General features: G+C 67.6%; 2 protein-coding genes across 2 annotated transcripts in view; one reads left to right on the top strand and one right to left on the bottom strand.

Annotated features, from left to right (window-relative positions):
• Positions 1–3,013, top strand: part of PKD1 (polycystin 1, transient receptor potential channel interacting) — a 43,923-nt gene extending 40,910 nt beyond the window's left edge. Inside the window, 6 exon segments of the mRNA XM_030301147.1 lie at positions 180–354; positions 491–781; positions 891–1,025; positions 1,107–1,412; positions 1,508–1,657; positions 1,659–3,013. Coding sequence (XP_030157007.1) covers positions 180–354; positions 491–781; positions 891–1,025; positions 1,107–1,412; positions 1,508–1,657; positions 1,659–1,961 — 1,360 coding nt within the window. The 3' untranslated portion in view covers positions 1,962–3,013.
• A 33-nt stretch (positions 3,014–3,046) lies between these two features.
• The window catches only part of TSC2 (TSC complex subunit 2), a 35,238-nt gene continuing 23,328 nt past the window's right edge, over positions 3,047–14,956 (bottom strand). The window contains 18 exon segments of the mRNA XM_030301140.1: positions 3,047–3,273; positions 3,394–3,492; positions 3,582–3,673; positions 3,743–3,821; positions 4,835–4,974; positions 5,265–5,451; positions 6,162–6,248; positions 6,482–6,557; positions 6,799–7,298; positions 7,718–7,848; positions 9,174–9,242; positions 9,854–9,872; positions 9,874–10,058; positions 11,266–11,460; positions 11,937–12,049; positions 12,190–12,342; positions 12,535–12,699; positions 14,036–14,164. Of these exon segments, the coding sequence (XP_030157000.1) occupies positions 3,109–3,273; positions 3,394–3,492; positions 3,582–3,673; positions 3,743–3,821; positions 4,835–4,974; positions 5,265–5,451; positions 6,162–6,248; positions 6,482–6,557; positions 6,799–7,298; positions 7,718–7,848; positions 9,174–9,242; positions 9,854–9,872; positions 9,874–10,058; positions 11,266–11,460; positions 11,937–12,049; positions 12,190–12,342; positions 12,535–12,699; positions 14,036–14,164 (2,584 nt within the window). The 3' untranslated portion in view covers positions 3,047–3,108.

Genomic DNA, 14,956 nt, shown 5'->3' with positions numbered 1-14,956 from the left:
GCCCTCCGCGGTCCACTCCCCCACCCCGCCGCTTTTCCGTGTCCCCATCTTTCCCCACACACCTCACTGACCGCTCAGCCACCACCTCCTCCCCGGGCCCCGAGTCACCCGCCGCCCAAGCCCCTTTCTCTGGGAAGACACCCAGTCTTTTTACCCTGCCCGCCCCTCTCGCCGGGTAGGAGCCGCGCGGTGTTCGTGGAGCTCACGCGCTACAGCCCGGCCGTGGGGCTACATGCCGCCGTCACGCTGCGCCTCGAGTTCCCGGTGGCCGGGCACGCCGTGACCGCAGTCAGCGTGCGCCCGTTCGCGCTGCGACGCCTGAGTTCCGGCCTCTCGCTGCCGCTGCTCACCTCGGTGGGTGCCGGCCGCGCCCGCCCCGTCGCCCCGCCCCCGCGCAAGTCCCGCCCCGCCCCCGCCCCCTCCCTTCGCCCCGCCCCTCCCCCCTCCCTTCGCCCCGCCCCTCCCCCCTCACTTTGCCCCGCCCCCGCAGGTGAGCCTGCTGCTGTTCGCGCTGTACTTCTCGGTGGCCGAGGCGCGTGTGTGGCGCCGGGAAGGGCGGACGCGCGCCGCACAGTCCGGAGCCTGGGCGCGGTGGCTGCTGGTGGCCCTGACCGCGGCCGCGGCGCTCGTGCGCCTGGCCCAGCTGGGTGTCGCCGACCGCCAGTGGACCCGCTTCGTGCGCCGCCGCCCGCGCCGCTTCACCAGCTTCGAGCAGGTGGCGCAGCTGAGCTCCGCGGCTCGCGGCCTGGCCGCCTCGCTGCTCTTTCTCCTGCTGGTCAAGGTGAGGGCTGGCGCCGGCGGGGGGTCGGCTGGGGCCCGGGCCGGGCGGGGCCGGGCCGGGCCGGGTCGAACCGGCGGCGGTTCGGTCGACTGACACCGCTCGCCCCCAGGCCGCCCAGCAGCTGCGCTTCGTGCGCCAGTGGTCGGTTTTCGGCAAGACGCTGTACAGGGCCCTGCCGGAGCTCGTGGGCGCGGCCTTGGGCCTGGTGGTGCTCGCCGTGGCTTATGCCCAGCTGGCCATTCTGGTAGGTGGCGGCGAGGCCGTCAGGGGAGGGGGGGGGCTCAGCCCGGGACGCGCCCCTCACGCGCGCCCCTTCCCCTTGCAGCTGGTCGCTTCCTGCGTGGACTCGTTTCGGAGCGCCCTGAGGGCCGTCTTGGTGCCGTGTCCCGGGTCTGGGGGCCCTGCCCCGTGCCCTGCCGAGTCCTGGCGCCTCTCCCCGCTGCTGTGCACTGGGCTCTGGGCGCTGCGGCTGTGGGGGGCCCTGAGGCTGGGGGCCGTCCTCCTGCGGTGGCGGTACCACGCGCTGCGTGGGGAGCTCTACCGGCCGGCCTGGGAGCCGCAGGACTACGAGATGGTGGAGCTGTTCTTGCGCAGGCTGCGCCTCTGGCTGGGCTTCAGTAAGGTTAAGGAGGTGGGTACGGCCCAGTGGGGGGGAGAGGGACGCACCCTGGGCCCAGGGGAGCCCGGGGTGCAGCCGGACTGACGGAGCCCCTGTGCCGCCCCCAGTTCCGTCACAAAGTCCGGTTTGAAGGGATGGAACCGCTGCCCTCGCGCTCCTCCAGGGGCTCCAAGTCGTCCCCGGACGCACCCCCCCCCAGCGGGGGCTCAGACGCCTCCCGGCCCTCCACGGCCTCCAGCCAGCTGGCCACCCCCGGCGGGGGGCCTGAGCCGGCTGGGGCCGCGTGGGGAGCCCGAGCCCTCTCGCCTCCAAGCCGTGTTCGAGGCCCTCCTGACCCAGTTCGACCGACTCAACCAGGCCACGGAGGATGTCTACCAGCTGGAGCGCAGGCTTCAGAGCCTGCAAGGCCGCAGGAGCACGGGTGCCCCCAGCCCCTCCTCAGACCTGCGGCCAGCCCTGCCTGGCCGTCTTGCCCGGGCCAGTCGTGGCGTGGGTCTGGCCCCGGGCCCCTGCAGGGTTTCCCTGCGGGCTAAGAACAAGGTCCACCCCGGCAGCACTTAGTCCCGGGGGGTCCTGGGCTCGGACCCCTTCCCTGGGGTGGGCCTCTGGCTTCAGTCCGCTCTGCAGAGGGAGCCAGAGCAGACACCGCTCAGTATTAATTTCTGCCACCCTTACGGTCTCGGGCCAGGCAGAAGAGCTGCACGAAGGCCCCCAGGGAGCAGTCGTCTCTCTCTCTGTGGGTCTCAGCACTTTAAAGATGCCACGTGGGCAGCCAGGACCCAGGGTCCCCTCCCCGGCTCCCCGTGGGAGGACACAGCAGTATTGGGCTGAGTGCCCAGCCTCTGAGATGCTAATTTATTACCGGAGTCCTCAGGTACAGCGGGCTGTGCCCGGCCCCACCTCCTGGGCAGACATCTCCCCTTTGCTAAGGATCCAGGCTTCGGGGAGGGGAACCTGCACCTCCCGTCGTCTCCCCCTAAGTTATTACCTCTCCCTTGCCCCTGCTGAGTGCACGCACCTTCAGCCGCAGTGTCTCTGTCGTCAGTAATTTATACGGGGTTAAAAATGTATTTTTGTACGTCGCTCTCTCTTTCATTAGGGCCGAGGGACCTGGTGGCTGCAGTGGCTCCATGCCCCGCCCCGTCTCCTGTGGGGAGGGGTGCTGGGGCTGCAGAGCTGGCCTCCCTCCCCAGACACCTAACCCGAGTTGGATCCAAGTTGGGCCTGGGGCTGGGATGGGAGGCTTGTTGGAAGGGCCCAGCCATCGCCTCGGCACTTCCTGTCACCACCCCCCTCCCCACCCCCGTGGCCTTGCTCTCTGCCTGGGCTGTGACAGCAAGAGGGCAGAGCCCAGACCTGCGGGTGTCAGGTCTGGGGGAGAAGGGACGCGGGCGGCGCCAGAACTCCAGGGTGGAAGGAGCCCTGCCCCGGGGCTGGCTCCCGGGGCTGGGGCAGGTGAGGGTCTTGTGTACCGGAGAACACGTGGGTGGTGGCAGGGTGGCCCCCGACCGCAGCCCGACAGGCCCTGTACCACCTCCGTGGGTGTGGCCACAGCTACAGCCTTGATCCCGTCCCCACCCGACAAAGTCAAATAAACCAGCTCGCTGACTGCATCCGCGTCTGGCTCTGAGTGACACGATGGGGAGGCCGGGGCTGCACCACTGCTTTATTTCATTTGCGCATGTAACAGCGGGGCACGGGACCCGGCTCACACGAACTCGGTGAAGTCATCCACAGAGGAGATGAGGCGCTTCCGCTGGCCCGTCTCGTACGTGGGCATGGGCTCGGCCGGGGCCGGGGCCTTGGCGTGGCCCGGAGGGTGCGTCTGCGTCAGCGGCAGGCTGGGGTTGGAGTAGTGGGCTTCCTCACGGATCTGCAGGGGACGGGGAGGCTTCAGGAAGAAGCGGGGACAGGGGGGCCACTTGCCCTCCGTGAGCTGGATGCCAGTGCACGCCCCCCTCCCCCCAAGGCATCTGAGGCCCACCCGCCCTACCCGGTGGCGCAGCCGCTTGATGTGACGGAGCCTGGCGATCCACTTGGACGGGTAGATATCCGTGGGGTTGGAGCGGCTGTGGTGCACCTGGGAGGCCATCTGGGGTGGGAGACGGGGAGCGCTGAGGCCCTTGTGGCCGGCACCCCTGGGCCCGTCCCACCCTGCCCCGGGCCGACCCCTCTGCTCACGTTGGCGTGCAGAGCCATCTGACGGGCCACGAAGGGCAGGTTGCGATCAGACACGATCTTGGCCACGCTGGTGTCCACGAGGCCCTCCATGTCTGAGGAGACACAGAGCTCGTGAGGGGCTCAGGGCCGCGAGGGCCTCCCCGCCCGGCCCCAGGGCTCACCCTTCCTGCACTGCAGCGACACCAGGTTGCACTCGTAGTCCAGGGGGGTGATGATCACGTGGACGAAGTTGAACTGGCCCTGTGCAGACAAGGGCAGAGGTCACCCCGGGCCTTGCCCCTTTCTCGCTCAGCTCCTAACTCCACAAACCTGCCCTTTCGGTCACTAGCCCCGTAGACACGCTTCCGACCGAGCCCGGGGGCAGGGCTGTCCCTCATCTCCTCCCCCGGGCCGCCTTCCCTCCTAAAGCCCGACTCCACATCCAGATCCCACCAACCGAATCCCCCCCGAGTTCAGGTCCAGTCACGACCCTAAACAGGCGCATGACCCCCACCTCGCCTGCCTGTGCTACCCGTGACTCCTGCTGCCACCTGGCTGCCAGCTGCCTCCCTGTCGTCCCGAGAGCAGGCCGGACGCCTACACGGGCGGACCGCTTCCCTGTGCGTCTCTGGGTGTGCACCACACACACCCACCCCAGCTCCGTGCCACCCCTCGGGCACCGTGGCCCGCGACTGGACTCTCACCAGCGGCCGCGTGTTCGCGTTCAGCGACCCCCTCTGAGGCTTGCTGTTGGGTTTAGAATCTGAACACCTGTGAGCTTCAGACCTGCCCCCCGACCCTGCCTTCCACATGCCTCACACCCCAAGTCTCCTGGGTGGAGCCCGCCTCCCCCCCCCCCCCCCCCCCCCCCACCGGGGCCTTGGGCCCTAGCATCATCATCTAGGGAAGGCGAGGCCACGGGGCACACCCCAGCGTTGTGTGATGACACGAGGGAGGTGTCAGAGAGGGGGACTCCGAGACCCAGGGACACACAAATCCCTGCTCTGTGCCCGACCCCCCACTAGGCTCATTGGCTCCCATGAGGGCCGCTGTCCCCGTCGTTGTCATTACAGAGAACACCGGCTGGGGGGGGGGGGGGGGGGGTGCCTACTCCAACTGGCGGCGGGAGGCACTGGAGGTCCTTTTATTGACGTACTGACCCCGACAGTGCCTGCTGTCTGCACTCAACACAGACCAGAGAGAGCACTTTGCCCAGAGGTGTAGACTCGAGCCAGGGGTGCCCACCTGCGCCCGCCTCCAGGGCCCCCACTCACTTTAATGGTGCCCAGTTTAAAGTCCTCGCCGGAGTCATTATAGACAATGGACACAAAGTCGTTGCCCAGATGGCGCTTCTTGTCACAGCGGTGCTTGTCCACGTCCTTGGTGGGCATCAGGGTGGCGATATGGAAGACAGCTGCAAGGCGCATGGGGCCAAGTTGAGCGGGGCCTGGCATGGCCCCAGGCAGAGCACCAGCGTGGGGCGCCTCTTGGTTCCTCCAGAGGCTCTCGGGCCTGCGGGACCCGCCCCCTCCAGTGCCTGGCCAGCAGACTTGCCTCCTCACCCCGAGGGCATAGCTTCCGGACGCAGAGGCGCCAGCCCCACGGCTACCCCCCCCCCCCCCCGGTCCCCATCGGGGGAAGTCAGGCCCTCGGCCACCCTCGGCCACCCTCAGCCCCGAGTGCGGGCCGGCGGAAGGCGCATACCCTGCATGATGTCATCGTGCCAGCAGTAGGTGAACTGCCCGTCCTCCCCGCACACGTCCAGACCGCCCAGGTACACCTTATCCGGCTGGCAGTCCTTGAGCTCGATGAGCTTGCCCAGGCCCGTCAGGAACTCTGTGTACCGGTACGAGCCGTGCTCGTTGGACAGGATGGCGAGCTCGCTGCTGCTCTGTGGGGAGAGAGGAGCTCGGCGGCACCCGCCCCTGCCCGGCTCCTCGGGGCCCCGGCGCGCACCCGGGGGCGCCATCTGGACCCCGTCTCTCGCACAGAGCACGGGTCCACCAGCCAATTTGCTCAGGCGGACCAAAAACACACCCAGAGGCTGGCATTCCGCGGCATCCCAGCCCCGCGCCGCAGGCCTGCTCATCTCGTGGGGACGAGGGGCGCCCCGCTTCCACCGGCTCTTCGTGCGGCAGCCAGAAGGATGCTCCGGAGGCTGGGGCCGAGTTACCGCCAACCCTCGGCTCAGAACCATTCGTGGCCCTCCCACCTCCCTGGGAACGACACGCAGCCCCGAGGCCGTCCACGCCTCCCCTCTACTTCCCCATCCTGCCTCCGGCCCCCTGTGCGCGCCGCGGGCACTGCGCCAGCCACCCCGTGCCCGGGTCGCTGATGTGAGCAGTGCCCCGCCCACACCTGTGGCGTCCACGCACCCACCACCACCCTCTCTGCAGCCCCCAACGTCCCTCTGGGCACCGTGTGCTCACACGCTCCGATGTCACTCCCGCCGCATCCCGGGCACGGGAACGGCAGCCTGCACAGGGCCCCACGGGCTCTTGATGCAGTGACTGAGCTCGGTGGCGGACGAGGGGCCGGGCCCTGAACCCAGCCCCAGCCAGGGAGGCCATCCGGCTGGGCTCGGGCCCCCAGCACCCTTACCTGGCCTTCTCCCACGTACAGGACCGCGATCTTGTGCGTGTCGTAGGATGGGATCTGGTCGAGGAGCTGCACCGACCGCTCGAAGGACTGTAGCCACAGAGCCCCGCCTGAGCCTTGGGCGGAGGTCGTGCCACCACCAGCCCGTCAGGTGCCTGTCCGGGGAGGGCTCTCCTCGCCCGGGGGCAGGTTGGGGGAGGGGTCGCTATAGGCTGCCACAGGGAGCTGAGGCTTTGTCTCTGCGAGCCTGGGCTGTGGGCACCCCACGGTGTCCCCCACCCAGGCTCCGGGGGGACCCCGCACCGGAGAGAAAGCACACATACCTCGTTAGGCAGAAGGATCGGCTTGTTGGACTCGTCGCCAAAGAAAGGAGAGTGGTAGAGCTGCAGGAACACGAAGCTGCAGGGGCAGAGACGGGAGGGCCGGGCCGGGCCTGGTCACTGCTGGCACCGCCGACCCAGGCACAAAGAAGCGGACCTCCGCCCCAGCGCCGAAGGAACTGCCCTCTTGTCTGGCTCCCACCGGCCACGGGGCACAGGCTACACGACCCGTAGCCCAGTCTGTTCGGCCGGGGGCCACTCAGGCACCGTGTCCCCATGGGGACTGTCCGGCAGCTCCAGCCCGAAAGGGCAAGGCTCACCTGGGGTTGATGCCCGGCACCTTCTCGGTATTGGAGGCCCCAGCTCTGCTCTTGAAGGCGTCCCGCTCTACCCTCTTGCCTCTGCGTGACGGGGCTGAATCCGAAATGGTGTAGCCTCTGGGACGCAGGCCACCGGGGGAACGGGGACAGCCAGAAGGCAAGGGACCCTCGGGCCTCGCAGGGCCCCGGCCCTGACTCTCTTCACCTGGGGTTGACCAGGTGGCACCTGCCCCGTCCAGAGTCCCGGACTGCGAGCGGGCCTTGGCCTCGGGGCTCAGCCGGCCAACGTCGGCCTTGTCCCCAGGGTCCCCGAGTGTATCCTGCAGGGTCTGCAGCTCCGGCGAGGAGCTAGACTTGCTGAGGGGCTGGGCGGGCTGGAAGGAGAGCCCCGCAGAGGGCCGGGCTCCCTCGGCAGACACGGCCCGCCCGATGGGGAGCCCTCCGGCAGCCACCTCCTCTGCGGCGAAAGACTTCTCCTCTTGGCTGGAGCTGGAAGACGACTGGAAAGGAAGGAGTCCAGAGAGCCTTCGTTGGAAGACGCCAGTGAACCCTCCCAGGGGCCTACTCGGGGGCGATGAAGCCCCACCTGCCCCCCAGCCAGGGCCAGAGGAGCCACTCGGCAGCAAGCGGATGGCCACGGCCCCGCCCCCTCCCCTAGGACGACCCCTGCCCGTGCTGAGCAGCAGGGCCACAGGATGCCGACAATGAGCCACTAGCCCTGCGGGGACCACCGGGAAGCCCCGGGCCATCCACGCAGAAGGGACTTGGAAGGACAGCTAGCCAGTTCTTAGATAACAAAAGAGGAAGAAAAACCTCGTGTGAGTTCATGTGAGTTCACAGCAAGCCAGCCGGAGCCACAAAGCCTGGAGCGGAGGCCCCGCCCCTCTTCCCACAGCGCCCTCCCCCGCCTAGTACTCACTCTACTGTAGGCTTCAGGGCGCCGACAGCGCCTCTCTGGGCCCAGGGTGGCCTCAAAGTCCTCCAGCTCAGTGGGCTCGCCTGGCAAATCAGTCTCGCTGGGACTTCCCTCCTCCAGAACCACCGCGGAGTCTGGGAGGACACAGATGAGGCTACTAGGTGCTGGCCCGGCCCCCAGGAGCTCACGTGGCCTGAGGTAGCAGCCTCTCCCCGGCAAGAGAGCACAGCGGCCCCCCAACAGAGCCTCACCTAAGGCCTTCCTTGCCTGTGGCTCTAAGCTGCCCACACCCCATCAAGTCAGCTGGAGAAGGGCGCCCTCAGGGGCCTGGATGTGACCCCTGACACGGGGAGTCTCCAACACAGGCTCCCGGACGTAGGGGCGTGGGGGGCCATCCGGCTCCTGGAATCCCCAGCCCAGGATCCACAGCACCCGCCGCTGCTGCCCCAGCAAGGGAAACGGCCGGGGGCGGGACCCGAGCCCAAGAGCCCGCGAGGGAGGAGCCCCCGCCTAAGACGGGGTCCCAGCTCAGAAGGAGTGGCGCGCCCACACCGGCCCCCAGGAACCGGGACGAGAGGCCAGAGTCCCTCTGTGATGGGACCTGAGGAGAAGCCTGATGGACAAACACCCGTGCGCACACACAGACTCGGAAGCCCGTTCTGGAAAGCCGAGGCGCGCTATCGGAGCCCAAGCCAACCCCGAGCCGAGGAATGCTAAGGAGGGTACGATGCCCTGAAGCAGCAGTTCCTGTGCCGATGTGAGGGCAGGGGCAGGGGCAGGGGCAGGGGCGGGGGAGGGGGAAGCAACCGGGGGTTAGCGCAGCCCGCGGCCGCCACACACGCAGCCCCACACGCGCACGGCCTGTCAGCCGCCTGCCGGAGCCCGTCTGCACGCTGCCCTTTCCTAACTGGCTCCTGTCCACATGTGGGCACCCAGGTGTGCCCAAGGGCCATGCAGGTCAGAGCCCGCCCCTGCCAGGGCCTGGGAACAACGGGCCAGAGGCTGGTCTGTAGGGCCTCTGGCCAGCCCACGACGAGAGGCAGACACGGCCCAATCTGTGGGTTCGCAAAGCCAATCTGACCACCAGAAGCCCGGGAAAAGTCAGTGGGGCTGAGCCCCAGGGCCAGGCTCGCCCCAAAGAACTGCCCCCTGCCAGCATCTGTGGCTCAGCTGCCCAAGGTCACCTCCTGAGGCCCGAAGATGTGGCTGTAAGGGCCTGCCCGACGTGGGGACAGAGCTCAGCCACGAAGGGCATGCGGCAGAGGGGGTCCGCCAGCAAAGCGCAGGCATTCTGCACAGACGTCCTCATGCGAGTCGGGGCCCTTCTCCCAGAGGGCCCGGAGCGGCTCTGGCAGGACCACGGAGGGATGAGCGGATGAGGGGCGATGAGAACGGCACCTACGAGGCAGAGCGGCGCTCTGGAGCAAACACCGCTTCCCTTAAAGAGACACACGAGTACCTGCCCAGGAAATGCTCCTGTGCAGCTCTCCTTGGCAACTGGTCTGGTACAGGGAGGAGAAAGAGGCCACTGCAAGGGAAACCGCGAGCGGCCAGTCAGCAGGAGGGGAGACTATGCACAGTCGAGCAGAGGAAAGGCACCACTAGTCCCGCACAGAGCCCGGGCCTGGAGAGAGAGAGCGGAGGGGCCAGCGGCGCCCGGCTCCCCAAGCTGCCGGAGCCGGCGTCCGGAAGGGGAGCGCGGCCCTCCTCCTCGCCAACACAGGTCCCGGGCCGCTGAGCGCCATCTGCGGCCACAGGGAAGGCCAGACGGTGGCCCGGAAGCTCCGCAGCAGCAGGCTGGGCACGGGCACGAGCGCAGGCAGGTGCAGACTGTGTGCTCGGCGCATCCACACCCACGCCCGAGCAGAAGCGCGGCTACCGCCTAGAGCCCCGGCCACGGGCGCTCCGAGGAGAGCGCGGGGCAAAGGCTTTGCGGGGGCTCTGCCGTGCCCGCCCCCGCACGGCTACCGCGCGCCTCGGGAAGAGGGTCCCTTTAGCGGGAACGGACCCTGCTCCCACGTCAGGCTGTGGCGGCGGCGAGGAAAGCTCCGGGACCCCCACTGTGGGCGCGACCCGCGGCGCAGGGGAGCGACGCTGCCTCCAGACAGCACGGCCAGGTCGGGCGGGACGGGTACCCACCTGTGTTAGAACGCGGGGGGCGGAGGGGGCTTGGCGGAGCCGGCCGCCGGCACCGAAAGTGACTTGTACAGGGCCGTGTCACGACGCTCCTTGAAGCGCTCGGCGGCCATGAGGGCGTTGGACAGCTCCTGCAGGGGCATGTTGTTGATGTCCGAGGAGAAGGGGCTGAGGGGGTTCTCCAGGCTCATCAGCCAGCTGGTGTTCCCTGCGGAGGGGCAGGCAGCACCCCTCAGGCCGCGGGCCCGACACCGCCACCGGCCATCCCCACCCCCGAGGGCACGTGCCCGGGGGTGGGCAGAGCTCCCTGTGCTCAACCAGGGAGCGATGGGGAAGTGGGGGAAGGCTCTAGCAAAGGCAGGCCCCTGGCTGGCCCCGACGCTCCACCCCCACACCGCCAGACCCCCAGGTCAGGAGTAGCTCCCGTCCGGTGGTCGCCCGCCTCACAGACGCACAGGAGGGCCTCAGCTCATACCACTCTCCGCCCCAGGTCAGCTCTCACACCCACGTCAGGCCCGGCAGAGGCACCGCAAAGAACAGACACCACCGAAAAGCTTGGATGGGGCAGAGCCGGGGGTTTTCTGGGCTCCCTCTCCCCACAAGGCCCACGGGCCAACGCTTTGACGCGGCCCTCCACACCGAGCGTCCTCACGTTGAGAGCATCTCCCTCAACCCTGACCCACCCCCTCCGGCCCTTCCCGGGCCTTCTCATCCAGTCTCTGGCCTCCCCCGTGCCGGCTCCCCAAGAGGACCCAGGGCCCACAGCCTTACTGCCCAGGAGGGTCCCCAGGACCGGGCGCCTTGTCCTCCCCGGTCACCACTCGCCACGCTGCGCCCTAAGCGGACCCCGGGCCCCGGGCCTTGGCTTCCTTTAACCTCAAACACCCATTACAGGCTGAATCGTGTGTCGCAAAATTCCTGTGTGGAAGTCCTCACCTCCAGCACCTCGGAAAGCACCGCGGTAAGGGAAAAGCGAATCTCCCGGGTGGTCCCTAATCCACAGAGTCCTTACCAGGGGACACACACCCGCACAGAGGGACGACCACGCAAGAACACGAGGGAAGACACACGCGGGTGCACCCCGGGAAGAGAGGCCTCAAGAGGACCCAGCCCGGTTGGCACCCTCACCTGGGACTTACAGCCCCCGGGAGCAGGAGGAAATACCTTTCTGTTGCTGAAGCTGCCCGCTCCGGGGCACTCTGTCAGGGAGGCCCGAGTGGACTAGTGCAGGCCCTCCCCACTCAGCCCTGTGGATCCCCCTCACCGCTCACCGTGTGGGCGTCACGGAGCAGAAGCTCCCTCGGCCCAGCCTGCCTGCCCCTCCTGTGTACCTAAGACCCTCGTGGCTAATGGTCCCGCGGCCACTGTGTGTGCTGACCGAGGCCCAGGCGTGCCAAGGGCAGACCCGTCAGTACCCGTGGGCCTCCGGACCAAGATCTCCGCCCAGCCCTGGGTCAGCAGGGGTACGTAGGCCGCCAGGCTCGTCTTCTCCTGCGCCGGGAGCTGGGCGGCAGCCGAGGCCCTCTCGGACGTGCTGGCTGGTGTGGTCTGTGCGCCTGGGCAGTGGGTGGCCGGAGCGTCCAAGGCACCAACACGAAGGCCGTGGCCCCCTGAGGAAGGGGAGGACAGGAGGGCTGGTGACCCCCACCTGCCCGACGCAGAGCCGCCGGCTCACAACTGGCTGTTCCACCCAGGGCCCTGCTGGCCACGGAGCCCCAGGCCAGCAACCAGAGGCAGCTCAGCCCTCTCTGGGTGTCGGCCTCGGTGGGCCCAGGGCAGTAGGAAGGGGCCCCAGCACCTGCCCCACCTGCCCCCACCGTTGGACCGTGGCTCGTTCTGGCTGCAGCAAGAGAAAGCTACAGGGGTGAGCTGAGCTGAGGACAAGGACTGCCGAGGGTTCACAGGAAACACAAGCCATGAGAAACGGACCCTCGGCGACAAGGACCCGCGGGCCAGAGTTGCGCAAAAGGCACACCGCCTGCCACACCCCCTGTGACGAGGGCTCGCGGAGACAACATCCCGGCAGTGTTCGCGAGCGCGTGCACCCACAGAGGCCCCGAGGAGGCAGGGAGGGGCACAGGCTCACCAGACATGGAGCGGACGCGGTCCCGGGCCCCACGGCACACCTGCTGCCCAGCCTGGGACTCCAACTTGGCAGGCGCCTCCTTTGTCTGCCTCGCGTGCGCACTGGGGTCAGAGCTGAGGACGGAAGGGTCCGTGCCGAGCGTGACCGAGACGTCTCACAGGCTCCAGGCTGGCGTGCAACCGAGCCACCCCAGCCTGGGCTCGGGACCGCCAGGGTCACGGCCCGATAGGTAGGGGCTGGAAGGTGCGGTCACCTCAGCTCTGGGCTGCCCTGCAGCTCTCCTGAGTCCAAGCCCAGCAGTGACCGGGTTCCGGTCCCCACGCTCGTCGTCACAGTGACGAGCTTGTTTCCAACCAGCCAGGTCTTGGTCCTGCCACCAGCCAAGAGGAACTCCCCTACAGGGGACCTGAAAGCAGAGGGGCATCGGCCAACACCTTGCCCAGCGGGCTCTGGACAGGCATCGTGGTTCCAAGGGCGCCTCCGACTGAGGGCCGCCTGCAGGAAGGAACCCTGCACGACTCACCCGCCACCGCCACTTTGACCCATTACGGTCACAGAAGAAGAGAGCGCGGTGCTGTGCCTCCCTCCCAGCCTGTACCTCTTGGGGACCGCCGTGAAGTTGGAGAACACGTATCTGGCCATCATGTCCAGACAAGTCTCCGTGAGCTCCAGGTGGAGATTTTTCAAGTTGTCGTCAGCCTGGGCCATTGAGTTCTCGTCCGCAGACCCCAAGCTGGCACTCGTGAGGGACGTCTGGATCCTGCTGAAGGGAGGGGCCCAGCGAGGTCAGGTGCCGACCGGCCCCTCCTCTCCCCCCAGGGGCCAGAGCTGGAGGCATGCATTTGCTGGGGGGCCGCGCCCACAAACGCCCCACCAGGGCGCACGGCCAGTGGAGCCACGGCTCGGCAGACCGCGCTGACACATCCTCCCAGAGAGAGGAGGGCAAGGCCTCACGGGAGACACGAGAGACCGACATCCCCTCACCGAAGCGCAGGAGTTAGGGGACGGCTTTGTGGCAGAGCCCTTTAGTCATGCAGAGACACGAAGACCACACACACACACACACGCACACACACACACACACAAAGATTGCATTCTGCCCACGGGGCCACCTCCCGATGACGGGGAGGGTCTGGGCTTCGTGTGCAGCTCTTCACCCTGAACTCAGGCCGCCCCAGCTCCGCACGCACCCCGTGACCAGAAGGGGCTTATGTGGGCTTAATTCTGATGCCAATTTTTCAAAGCCCCTTTGCCACGTTCTGCTTGTGATAGAGACCGTGCTAGAAAAGAGCGGAGAGCCTCGCTGCCCCACCCCCAGCCCCCCAAACCACACTCAGCAGAGGCCAGCCTGAGGCTGGAGCCCAAGCCAGGCTCCTAGGAAGTGGGTCTCCTGGGCCCGAAGGGGCTTCCTGGGGAGGAGACCACCCCCATCCCGCAGCTCAGCGCAGCCTAGCACGGCCGGCGCCTGGCCGGAGCAGCGACCCCCAGGGGCCCACACCCGCACTCAGACACAGCAGGGAGAAGTGAGCGAGGCCACGCCCCTCAAGGGTTCTGACCTCACCAGCCCGGCCCCCACCCCCGCTGCCCCACTCAAAGCCCCCGCGCCCTTTCAGCCGCCCCAGAAAGCGGACCTTTACTAAGAGAAAGCTCAAGAACAAAGTCCACCTGAGAGGATGCGAAAGCCAATCCCAGGAGCATGCTCCCTCCTGTCCCCCGTGGGCGCTGCTTTCATACGCAGAGGCCCCTCGCCTCCGGGGACAGGCCTGTGGGCAGCTGCCATCGGGTGCCTGGCTTCCTCAGAGCTACCGCCCTCCCTGCTTTGGGCTCCCAGGCCAGCCTCCGAGGAGGCCTGCAGCCAGCCCGTGCTGGGACGAGGCTCGGGGACAGAATGCAACCTTCCCACCCCTCACCACCAGGCTCCCCGGGACCGAGGGCTGGGCTGGGCAGGACGGGCCTCTGTCTCCTGCTCCTCCAGCTCCGGCCAGGCGACGAGGTCATGCAAGCGCCCCATGCACCGCCACCCGGGCGCTCCCGCCTGCAGGGCCGCCGCACGGGCCAAGCTGCAGGGTCTGAGCCCCCCACCCGAAGAAGCCCACTACCTGCGGACCACATGTTCAGACACACTGATGCTGCGGCACCGGAAGGCGTCGGCTGCAGAGCTCTCCTGGAATTCTCTCACGGGTGGGGAGTTATTCAAGCCTTGTTTGGGGGGTCTGGCTATCCTCAAACTACCAGGTGAGGAAGGAAGGCCCAAGCCCCAGAGAGCCCAGCTCCCGGGAGGGGAGAGCAAGCCATTGGAGGGATGAGAAGGAAAGGTCACAGGCCACGGGGTCAGGATGGACAGCCCGCGGGTGAGATGAACAAAAAACCATGCCAGAGGCCAGTTAGCAGGGGGAAGAAACAGAAAACAAAAACGCATGAAAATACATCTTGTAAACATAACTGAGAAAAAGTCACGGTACCAAAACAAAGAACATTAGTGCAAATTAAACGTGTATGGAGTGCTCCGCACGGCAGATTCCAGGCTGCGCTGACCAGGCGTCCCCCCCGCCTCAGCCCTGCGGCCGGCACCACCCAGCTCGGGGAGCAGGGAGCGCTGAGGCCCCAAAGGTCACCACTCAGAGAGGCCGGTTCTTAGTTCGAGGTCCCGGGCCCCCAGCGACCCGGGCTTAAGAAGCCAGCTTTTAACTTTAAGTCACGATGACCTGGTCATTCTGGAAAATGCCGTACTCCCCCCCTCCCACCCCCCCAGGGGAGAACTGAAAAGCTGGGGCAGAAGGCGGGGGCAGAAAGAGGAGTCGCCGTTCCGGTGAGGTGCAGACGAGACAAAGCCTAGCACGGCTCTCGGCTTTGGCAAAAGCGGCTGTGACGGGACAGGGGAGCGTGTCCCCTGACTGGCAGCAGGCTGGACAGCAAGCTCAGGGGGAAGGGGGACCGCGGCCCGAGGCCGGGCTGACTACAGGGCCCTGGAGCTCCTCCTCACCCGGGCCCAGGTACTCGGCTTCCCGGGAGCCACAGCT

The sequence above is a fragment of the Lynx canadensis genome, chromosome E3 (genome assembly GCF_007474595.2).
Source record: "Lynx canadensis isolate LIC74 chromosome E3, mLynCan4.pri.v2, whole genome shotgun sequence".
Taxonomy (NCBI): domain Eukaryota; kingdom Metazoa; phylum Chordata; class Mammalia; order Carnivora; family Felidae; genus Lynx; species Lynx canadensis.
Note: the sequence above shows the minus strand (reverse complement) of the source record. Positions and strands in the feature narration are given on the sequence as shown.